Source organism: Salmo salar, chromosome 02, assembly GCF_965601325.2.
Source record: "Salmo salar chromosome 02, fSalSal1, whole genome shotgun sequence".
NCBI classification, from domain to species: Eukaryota; Metazoa; Chordata; class Actinopteri; order Salmoniformes; family Salmonidae; genus Salmo; species Salmo salar.
Window position 1 is genome coordinate 50,652,985 of NC_138292.1, and position 12,016 is coordinate 50,665,000.

The 12,016-nt window shown below is 43.4% G+C and overlaps 1 protein-coding gene across 4 annotated transcripts in view; it reads right to left on the bottom strand.

The window, feature by feature from the left end:
• LOC106584773 (son of sevenless homolog 1) overlaps positions 1-12,016 on the bottom strand; it is a 92,564-nt gene that overhangs the window by 66,582 nt on the left and 13,966 nt on the right. For all 4 annotated transcript variants that reach the window (XM_082964042.1, XM_082964040.1, XM_014170357.3 and 1 more), the window contains exon 2: positions 1,709-1,834. In XM_082964042.1, the coding sequence (XP_082820168.1) occupies positions 1,709-1,834 (126 nt within the window). The remainder of the gene's footprint in view (positions 1-1,708; positions 1,835-12,016) is intronic.

Consider the following 12,016-nt stretch of genomic DNA (forward strand, 5'->3'; position numbering starts at 1 on the left):
AAGGCATAAGACTGCTGAACAACTAATGAAATGTCCACATGGACTATTCACTTTACCCCTACCTACATGTACAAATTACCTCGACTAACCTGTAGCCCCGCACATTGACATGGTACCGGTACCTCCTGTATATAGCCTTGTTATTGTTATTTTATAGTGTCACTATTTTTCTTAACTCCATTTCTTGAACTGCATTGTTGATTATGGGCTTGTAAGTAAGAATTTCACAATAAGGTCTACACCTGTTGTATTCAGCGCATGTGACAAATAAAATTTGATTTAACAATGGGCCTCAGGATCTCGTCACAGTATCTGTACATTCAAATTGCTATCGATAAAATGCAATTGAGTTCATTGTCCGTAGCTTATAACATAACCCCACCGCCACCATGGGGCACTCTGTTCCCAACGTTGACATTAGTACACCGCTTGCCTACACGACGCCTCAGAGGCTGTCTGCCATCTGCCTGGTACAGTTGAAACTGGTATTCATCCATGAAGAGCACACTTCTCTAGCGTGCAGGTGGCCATCGAAGGTGAGCATTTGCCCACTACAGTTGGTTACGACACCAAACTGCAGTCAGGTCAAGACCCTGGTGAAGATGTAGACCACGCAGATGAGCTTCCCTGAGACGGTTTCTGACAGTTTGTGCAGAAATTCCCTGGTTGTGCAAACCCAAAGTTTCATCAGCTGTGCGGGTGGCTGGTCTCAGACCATCCCGCAGGTGAAGAAGCCAGATGTGGAGGTCCTGGGCTGGCGTGGTTACGCGTGGTCTGCGGTTCTGAGGCCAGTTGGACATACTGCCAAATACTCTAAAACGACTTATGGTAGAGAAATTAACATTAAATTCTCTGGCAACAGCTCTGGTGGACATTCCTGCAGTTAGAATGCCAATTGTACGCTCCCTCAAAACATCTATGGCATTTTAGAGTGGCCGTTTATTGTTCCCAGCACAAGGTGCACCTGTGTAATCATCATGCTGTTTAGCTTCTTGATATGCCACACCTGTCAGGTGGATGGATTATCTTGACAAAGGAGAAATGCTCACTAACAGGGACGTAAAACAAATTTGTGCACAGAAGGAGGGAAATATGCTTTTTGTGCGTTGGAAAATGTCTGGGATAAAAAAAATTCAGCTCATGAAACATGGGACCAACACTTTACATGTTGCGTTTATATTTTTGTTCAGTGTCGCATCTGCTGATTGCCCCTTTAAGTAGAAGTAACCCCTAACTACTGGTCAAGGTTCAGTTTATTTCCTAGACCATAGGTTAAAGAGAGAGGATCAGGGGAACAGTCATCTGATCCTAGACCTGTGATTTAGAGGCAACTTCTACCTCGCCACATTGATCTGTTGTTGATGCCCTGAGGGATTCTGAAAGGAAAGGTCTGCTCACTCTTTTTCTGCTCCCAAACGGGATCTTTTAATACAGCTTAGACCACACAATCACAACGATTCAACTTAATTGTGATTGAAATGTTGTGATTTTATCACCTGGGCCTAAGCTTCAGTAAAAGATCACATTTGAGGGCAAAACAACACTAAGCACACATTCCCTTTATCTCTATGTATTGGACCTTTTTGTCCAAAGCTCCCGTTATTGCTTTGGAAGTGTACAAAAACCCCTCTGTTTATACTACTGTAAAAAGGGGGGGGGGGGTTCAACAAGGTTTTATGTCTGTTGCGCTATTGATAGAGATCTTCACCTCCACGTCCTGCACGCTGCGTGGCTGTGCCTGGCAGAGCATGTTGAGCAGCAGCAGGATCAGCTCCTCGATGTACTGCAGCGCATCCTCCTGGGACGACAGCTTGGGGTGCACCTGGCTCAGCACCTTCACGGAGACAGACATGTGCATTAGTTCAGTATGAGTCCATTTTTTTTAAATCAACTGTTAAAAAAGGTTGGATCAGTAGAATGTGGTAAACATGTATGAGTTCAGTATAGGTTGAGTTGATTATCATATAATATTTTTATAAACTGTTAAAAAGCTTGGGGTGCATCTGGCTCAGCACCTTTACACAGAAACTAAGAGAGATGTGGCTAGGCTACTAGTTCAGTATAGATTCCCGCTGGGCCCAAACTGGTTGACTCAATGGTGTTTCCATGGAATAGAATGAACGTGGAAAACTGATTGAATTTGCAAAAAGTAATCAACGTAAAGGAAATGAGACATTTTGTAAAAAAAAATAATAAAAAAAAATAATTTTTTTTTAATAAAAAATATTTCAAAAAAATAAAAAATAAAAAAAATCGCCCAATTTTGAACCTAAATCCAACGACACAGTTCAAATGTTAGTTGACAACTCAATCAAATGTAAATCTAAACTAGACGAAGTGACGTCTATGTTTAAAAAAACAATCAAACTGTTAAAAACCTTTGTGTGCAACTGGAGAGACATTTTCTAGTGTAGTATAGTTTGGGTGTTTTCACACTTAATCCCTTTTCAGCCAATTGTTGTGAACTGAGTGCAGTTCGCTTATTTTTTTGTGCAGTATGAACATCCCAAAAGAACTCAGACCCCTCAAAAGAGCCCAAAAAGCAAACCAAATTGAGACCATTGTGAGAGGCGGTCCGAATTCGGTTTGCTTGAATTTCCGCACCACACACACTAGAACACTGTTTCCCCTGCCATAAGCCCTCACATTGATGCCACAAAAGAGAGAAGATGAGGTAACACTTTACTTGACACCCAGCGTCATAACACGTTATTACACAGTCATAACCATGTCATGACGTAACAGCTGACATAACACTGTCATGACACATATTTAGACCTGCTGTGACAGTGTTATTTTATGGCTGTTATGACACCTACATAGGAGTGGAAAGGAAACTTCTTCACAGAGAAAAAAAAACTTATTTGAATAAATGTGGGTTTTGACACTCTTAAGTAGGTGTCATAACCAGCAATAAAATAACGCAATACATGTCACAACAGGTGTAAATATATGGGTCATGACAGTGTTATGACCATATTATGACAAGTTATGTCAGCTGTTATGAGATATGACATGGTTTTGATCGTGTCATAACGTGTTATTGCACAGGGTGTCAAGTCAAGTGTTACAGAAGATGAGGTGCAGGTTCACATGAAAAAATAAGTGCTGATTAGCGATTGTTAAGGATGCACAGAAATTACAAAATGTGTTGAGGTTTTGCTCAGATTAAATCAAATAAAATGTTATTGGTCACATACACATGGTTAACAGATGATAACGCGAGTGTAGCGAAATGCTTGTGCTTCTAGTTCCGACAGCGCAGTAATATCTAACAATTCCCCAACAACTACCGAATACACACAAATCTAAAAAGAGATGAATGAGAATCTGTACATATAAATATATGGATGAGTGATGGCCAAGCGGCATAGGCAAGGTGCAATAGATGGTATAAAATACAGTATAAACCTATGATAAGTAATGTAAGATATTTAAACATGATCAAATTGGCATTATTTAAAAGTGGCATTGTGTAAAGTGACTCATGATCCATTTATTAAAGTGGCCAGTGATTGGGTCTCAGTGTAGGCAGCAGCCTCTCTGAGTTAGTGATTGCTGTTTAACAGTCTGATGGCCTTGAGATAGAAGCTGTTTTTCAGTCTCTCGGTCCCAGCTTTGATGCACCTGTACTGACCTCGCCTTCTGGATGATAGCGGTGTGAACAGGCAGTGGCTCGGTTGGTTTTTGTCCTTGATTATCTTTATGGCCTTCCTGTGACATCGAGTGGTGTAGGTGTCCTGGAGGGCAGGTAGTTTGCCCCCTGTGATGCGTTGTGCAGACCGCACCACCCTCTGGAGAGCCCTACGGTTGCGGGCGCTGCAGTTGCCATACCAGGCTGTTATACTGCCCGACAGGATGCTCTCGATTGTGAATCTGTAAAAAAGTTTGTCAGGGTTTTGGGTGACAAGTTACATTTCTTCAGCTTCCTGAGGTTGAAGAGGTGCTGTTGCGCCTTGGTGTTGCGCCTCGGTACTATGGTGTTGAATGCTGAGTTGTATTCAATAACGGCATTCTTACATAGGTATTCCTCTTGTCCAGATGGGATAGGGCAGTGTGCAGTACAATGGCGTTTGCATCGTCTGTGGACCTGTTGGGGCGGTATGAAAACTGAGGTAGGTCTAGGGTGGCCGCTAAGGTGGAGGTGATATGATCCTTGACTAGTCTCTCAAAGCACTTCATGATGACAGAAGTGAGTACTACGGGGCAGTAGTCATTTAGTTCAGTTACTTCTGTCTACTTGGGTACAGGAACAATGGTGGCCATCTTGAAGCATGTGGGGACAGCAGACTGGGATAGAGAGCGATTTAATATGTCTGTAAACACAATAGCCAGCTGGTCTGCGCATGCTCTGTGGACACAGCTAGGGATGCCGTCTGGGCCAGCAGCCTTGCGAGGGTTAACACGTTTAGATGTTTCACTCACGCCGGCCAAGGGTGGGGGGGCAGTCCTTGTTTGCGTGCCGCGATGGTAGCACTGTATTATCCTCAAAGCGGGCAAAGAAGGTGTTTAGTTTGTCTGGAAGCGTGACGGTGTCCTTGACGTGGCTGGTTTTCTTTTGTTGTCCGTAATTTTCTGTAGACCCTGCAACATATGTCTCGTGTCTGAGCTGTTGAATTGCGACTCCACTTTGTCCCTTTACCGGCATTTCGCTTGTTTGATTGCCTTGCAGATGGAATACATACACTGTTTATATTCAGCCATATTCCCAGACCTCTTTCCATGGTTAAATGCGGTGGTTTGCGCTTTCAGGTTTGTGAAAGCCACCATCCATCCACAGTTTCTGGTTAGGGTAGGTTTTAATAGCCACAGTGGGAACAACATCTCCAATGCACTTCCTTATAAACTCACTCACTGAGTCAGCATATAGATAGATACATGTTGTTCTCTGCGGCTGACCGGAACATATCCCAGTCCGGGTGATCAAAACAATCTTGAAGCATGAATTCCGATTGGTCAGACCAGCGTTGAATGGTTCTAGTCACTGGTATTTGTTTGCAATATGTGATCTATAGGCTAAGATAGCTTCATACACTGTTTATTCGATTGTGGGGTTTGAATAGTGTGAGAAGACAACATATTTGGTGAAAATCACAACATGGGGTACAAAATAAATTCAAGCTCTTAAAGGGGCAGTAGCCTACATTCGGTATACAATTTTCAATAACAGCATTATTTAATCTGCAGTTATTATTCTGCTATATATATTTACATGTTAATAGTATCTTCTGATTGTAGTTAGTTAAAATATTAGACATAATTGTAATCTATTAGCTTCCAAAATGTATGTAGGCATTAGTGTAAAATATTAAAAGGTTCACCTATTTTGAATGTTATACTGTTTTTGTGCATCTCTGAGTGATGTTCTATCGATACCCTGGGTGATTTAATGTGTATCGGAGTTATTGTCGTTCAAGCAGGCAGAATCCGGCCAGTATGACGCAGCAGTATGACAAAGTTGCGCTCACTACACTGGAAGTTAATAGGAATACGACTTTCAGATCCCAAAAACATCTATCTACCTACTGCCTCTGATCTTGCGGACTCACTAAACACACATGCTTTGTTTGTAAATTATGTCTGTTGGAGTGTGCTCCTGGCTGTCCGTAAGTAAACACTTTTTTGCCATCTGGTTTGCTTTATAAGGAGTTTGAAATTATTTATACTTTTATTTTCAAAACTTAAGTATATTTTAGCAATTACATTTACTTTTGATACTTACGTATATATATTTTTTAAGAACTCAAGTAGTATTTTACTGGGTCACTGACGTTTACTTGAGTGTTTTTCTATTAAGGCATCTTTACTTTTACTCAAGTATGACAATTGGGTACTTTTTCACCACAGTAAGTGGGTATATCTAGCTGTCCGATAAATTCTGATGGAATGGCTTGTCCTGCACTTTGTAAAAACCCAGAGTGCATTGAGGGAATGCTGGAAAAAGCTCTTGGATCCTTTCTAAACATAGCAAATGTAAATACAAAGAGGACTCGGAACACAAAATAGGTGAAGTGAACTGGCAAAAGAGTTGAGTCCTCATTCAAAGGCGAGGGCAGTGTGAATACAAAGAGAACAGAGGTATTTTCCTTATTTTTTACCCCGAGTTCACGTTAAAAAAGGACTATGTGAGAAAATACCCTTCGTGAAAAAAAAAAGGAAAAGGTTGGATTTCTCATTTGGACCACTCAAAAACAGACAGAATACAACAGTCAACTTTTTACTGAAAGTAGGCTAGACTTCACACTCTCAGAGATACCTTTGGTTGGATAGGATGCGGTCGAATATAATGTTAAGAAAAAAAAGACAAATAGGCTTGTAGTGTGGCTCCCCTTTAGAGACGCACTCTAGATACGCATTTGCAAATAGCAATTCAGCCGACTAGTATTAGGCCTATCTGATGAAATGCAAATTCAGAGTGCTGTGTTCACCAGCACCTAGCCTACTCAAATACATTCTTACTCTGGATAGGCCTATCTGCATTCCAGTCAAGTGCACTCAATCATAACAGTCACAAGTTACTGTATAGAAAGTTGAGTTATTGCAGAACATGCCCATCATAACATAGACCCAAACTCCTTGAACACAGCCCATGGTTGGCTTTAAATCAAACACTAGACGTAGGCTACATGAAAATTGATGAAAGCCATTTTCCAAGTCAATTCATATATTTCAAGCAGGAAATTGCTATTTAAGTGCTCGTTATCCCAAACTAATTTTGTGTTGACTTACTGCCGAACTTGTGCCCACTTCATGCAGTCACTCAAACAGTGACAAACATGGCTAGAAAAAGAGATGACCATCGATGAAGGTTTATCGCAGTCGCTACGAACATAACCATAAAGACACATTGCTCACATTATTTTGGTCCTGCATCTCCTAACCATCATCCATTGAGTTGGTACAAGACTTCAATCCTGACTTTATGGCTGGTAATGGGTCAAATAAATTAGGGAAAAAGTACAGAATTAGGCTACTTTAGTTTAGGTTGGAATAAGCATACGTTTTCAGGTTGAAGCCCGTGGAGTGGGACTACTGCCTCTAAAGCCGTCACTGGTAACTGACTGAGCCCAGTGACGAGAGCATGACGAGAACACGGCACTGACACTCCTGTCTCGTCAGTTCGCATCGCTAGCCGAGGCATCCTATCAGAGCATGACTAAGCAAGTTCTGAGCGTCTCTACTCCCCTCCTCTTAGAGAGGGCACGGTCTCTACTCAACTTGGCAGCACTTCAGAGGCAGAAAGGGACGGAGAGTTACAAAGGGAGAGAGTGAGTGTGAGCGAGAGAGAGAGGGAGTTTGAGACAGAGTGGGGACAGAGCTTTGGAGACACACACAGTGGAGGCTACTCAGAGGAGGAAGGAGGACCATCCTCCTCAGTTAATTTAATAGAAATGGTGAAACATTAAAAAAAGTTATCCTTTCAAGATAAAACTATAAATATATTCCTGTCACCAAATAATTGATTAAAACACACTGTTCTGCAATGAAGGTCTACAGTAGCCTCAGCAGCACTCTGTAGGGTAGCACCATGGTGTAGCCAGAGGACAGCTAGCGTTTGTCCTCTTCTGGGTACATTGACTTTAGTACAGTAACTTACTTACACAGTAATTATGACAACTTCCTGAGGGCGTCCTCCAACCCATCAGAGCTCTTGCAGCATGAACTGCATGGTTATCCACCCAAAGAAAGAATCAGAGAATGACTCTAGTACTGAAAGCATAAGCTACAGCTAGCTAGCACTGCAGTGCATAAAATGTGGTGAGTAGTTGACTCAGAGCGAGAAAGACAGTTGAACAGTTTAACATTCATTTCTTCCAAAATTAAGGAGAAGCGAGAGTGAGATATATATGGTTGTATGTTTTTTTACTTTCACTTAGCTTTTGAATGCAGCTAGCTAGTTTAGCCTACTCGAACAGAGAGGGATGCCATGTTAGCTAGCTGGCTATCCAACACTGGAACTCTTCCAAGTCAAGGTAAGCTTTTGGTTTTATTAATTTATTGCCACCGGGTCCCACCAGTGTAAATGCTAAACTGCTTTCTGACCGTACACTGTACTGCATTATTGCAGCTGGTTTATTAACACGGTAGTTCTAGTAGCTATATTGACTATGACGGGACAACGATGTAGACTGTGTTTAGCGGCCAGCGGTCATGATATGAAGGTTTGGCTTGGAAAGATTATTTTGCCTGGTCAGACAGCTGATGTGTTGTGCACTGAAGAAGTCCACAATCGACGGGAAAGGTAATAGGAGGAAAGCGCGCAGATAGTTGCGAGAAGGAATTATATACACAACGAGCAAAGTGAGCATACTGTTTTGTATGTGGCTGCTATGAAGGTGAACTGTGTCTGCGTGTGATCAGGGGTGTATTCATCCTGCAGATTCTGTTGAAAAAGGTTTCTTGAAACGGAAAACAAAACCGGGATAAACATACCTGAATTTGTACAATAGAAACTCATTTATAGCTGTTGGACTAATGATTATAACACTAGATCAGCTACATGCAGGCAAGAGTGTGCAAGGTGGTACTGAACGCGTCACTGTCTCTCACCTTGATTACTCAAAATTCTCTCTACCGGTGCACCTACGTTTCATTCATAGGCTGGGTTGTAGCATCCTCATGACGGGTACAGGGAAAATGTGAGTATCATGTAGTAGCCTAAAACTATTGATGTTACATTGGCTGGGTGAATGGAACATGAATGAATCATCCGATATGCTGTAACAGAAAGACAACGCTCATAAAAAAAGATAATCCTCCCATATCTCAAACTGCAATGACCACTGACACACACCTACCTACCTTTCTCACCTTCGCGTCTGAATGCAGAGGTACTCATCTGTCGTGGGCGTATACGTAGGTGCTTTCAGAAGTGTGTTTTGAGTGGGGAACGATCAAGGTCTAACATGAGGTCCTGAGATAATGTAGAAGATGTAGCCTAGCCTGACACAAGGCTCATGTTAGGCTACGTCATGATTGCCGATGGGGGAAAAAAAAAAACAGGGAGATTACAAGCAGAGCTTTCTTGTCAGAGGACCTGTATGCTGGAATACATTGCATGCTACAATTCTTTAGACCGTTTTAGTCTTCTTCCTTTGCTCTGCCTCCTTGTAATGCAAATGAGAAATAAACTAGAAAGTGAAAAGTATTCAAACCCATTATAATAGGGTAATAATAATCTGAATAAATGAGTTGCAAATAAAATCTGGACACACAAGATAATATATGGAGGATAGGTTTATGGGAAGCTGCCAGAAAAATTGGAAGAAAGGCTCATCGTCCAACTGAAAATTGGGGGGGGGGGGGGGGCAACTCAATGCTCCCCCACAGAAACAATGCCGAAGGTGGACTTCAACTCAGAATGTATTGTATGCTTTAAATGTTCTTCCAGCCTTTCTGTGTCCTCACATCCAGACATGTGTAGTAGAGCAGTGTGGTCCTCTGATACATAACGTCAAGTAAAGAGTATAATTGAACCCTTGGTTTCAAATCCAAGGTCACCCTCCAACCCCAAGTTGAGTGGATTGAGTGTCGTTCTTGAAGGTAGTATGGGAGTCTCAAATCCAGAGTAAGCTGCTGATCATGTGAATCAAGTTTGTTGATAATTCAAGCTCAAATGAATTGACTTCAGATGTGCAAGGTGGCCTTGTGAGCCCTAGCCCCACATGACCGCTTGACATGATCCTGTGTCACTCTTGTCCCAGAGGTTGCCAATGACAACCAAGCCGGTGTACCCAGGTGCTTCTCCCTCAATCTCAGCTCAATTCCGGCCAATTCTCAGCTCAATTCTGGTCCCCAACCCTTGCCCATAGCCCTTTTCTCAAGAGTCTTAGCAGAACTGTGTAAACTATGTTCCGGAACTCCAATTTGAGCAGCAGCAGCTGAAAAATGAGCTCCTACAAATATTGAAATTTACATGGTTTTTAGAGTGAAGTACATCGGAAAAAGCAAAAGAAAACTGCAAGACTGAAGAGGAGAAAAAACAAGCAACAAACAAAGAAGATAGTTATTTTTCAAAAGCCTATTTTTCTGAAAATTGTAGTTATCTTAGCTAGCTGAATTGTTTACCAGTTGCTAAGCAGTTGCTAGGGACTCTTTTGGAAGAAGCTAGCTAGCTAACGAAGAACAACAAAGAATATCTAGTTAACAGAAGAAAAGAAAGAGAAAATCAGGACAGAAGAAAAAGGATATCAAAGTGAAACAGTTCTCTAAAGACACAAGAGACAATAATACAAGAAACAACACTTCTGTAGCTTGTCAACTATGTGTCTGTCTATCCCTGTTCTCTCCCCTCTGCACAGGCCATACAAACGCTTCACACCGCGTGGCCGCTGCCACTCTAACCTGGTGGTCCCAGCGCGCACGACCCACGTGGAGTTCCAGGTCTCCGGCAGCCTCTGGAACTGCCGGTCTGCAGCCAACAAGGCTGAGTTCATCTCAGCCTATGCTACCCTCCAGTCCCTAGACTTCCTGGCGCTGACGGAAACATGGATTACCACAGATAACACTGCTACTCCTACTGCTCTCTCTTCGTCTGCCCACGTGTTCTCGCATACCCCTAGAGCATCGAGCCAGCGGGGTGGTGGCACTGGAATCCTCATCTCTCCCAAGTGGACATTCTCTCTTTCTCCCCTGACCCATCTGTCTATCTCCTCATTTGAATTCCATGCTGTCACAGTTACCAGCCCTTTCAAGCTTAACATCCTTATCATTTATCGCCCTCCAGGTTCCCTTGGACAGTTCATCAATGAGCTTGACGCCTTGATAAGTTCCTTTCCTGAAGATGGCTCACCTCTCACAGTTCTGGGTGACTTTAACCTCCCCACGTCTACCTTTGACTCATTCCTCTCTGCCTCCTTCTTTCCACTCCTCTCCTCTTTTGACCTCACCCTCTCACCTTCCCCCCTACTCACAAGGCAGGCAATACGCTTGACCTCATCTTTACTAGATGCTGTTCTTCCACTAATCTCATTGCAACTCCCCTCCAAATCTCCGACCACTACCTTGTATCCTTTTCCCTCTTGCTCTCATCCAACACTTCTCACTCTGCCCCTACTCGGATGGTATTGCGCCGTCCCAACCTTCGCTCTCTCTCTCCCGCTACTCTCTCCTCTTCCATCCTATCATCTCTTCCCTCTGCTCAAACCTTCTCCAACCTATCTCCTGATTCTGCCTCCTCAACCCTCCTCTCCTCCCTTTCTGCATCCTTTGATTTTCTCTGTCCCCTATCCTCCAGGCCGGCTCGGTCCTCCCCTCCTGCTCCGTGGCTCGACGACTCACTACGAGCTCACAGAACAGGGCTCCGGGCAGCCGAGCGGAAATGGAGGAAAACTCGCCTCCCTGCGGACCTGGCATCCTTTCACTCCCTCCTCTCTACATTCTCCTCTTCTGTCTCTGCTGCTAAAGCAACTTTCTACCACTCTAAATTCCAAGCATCTGCCTCTAACCCTAGGAAGCTCTTTGCTACCTTCTCCTCCCTCCTGAATCCTCCTCCCCCTCCCCCCCCCCTCCTCCCTCTCTGCGGATGACTTCGTCAACCATTTTGAAAAGAAGGTTGACGATATCCGATCCTTGTTTGCTAAGTCAAACGACACCGCTGGTCCTGCTCACACTGCCCTACCTTGTGCTTTGACCTCTTTCTCCCCTCTCTCTCCAGATGAAATCTCGCGTCTTGTGACGGCCGGCCGCCCAACAACCTGCCCACTTGACCCTATCCCCTCCTCTCTTCTCCAGACCATTTCCGTAGACCTTCTCCCCTACCTCACCTCGCTCATCAACTCATCCTTGACCGCTGGCTACGTCCCTTCCGTCTTCAAGAGAGCGAGAGGTGCACCCCTTCTGAAAAAAACCTACACTCGATCCCTCCGATGTCAACAACTACAGACCAGTATCCCTTCTTTCTTTTCTCTCCAAAACTCTTGAACGTGCCGTCCTTGGCCAGCTCTCCTGCTATCTCTCTCAGAATGACCTTCTTGATCCTAATCAGTCAGGTTTCAAGACTGGGCATTCAACTGAG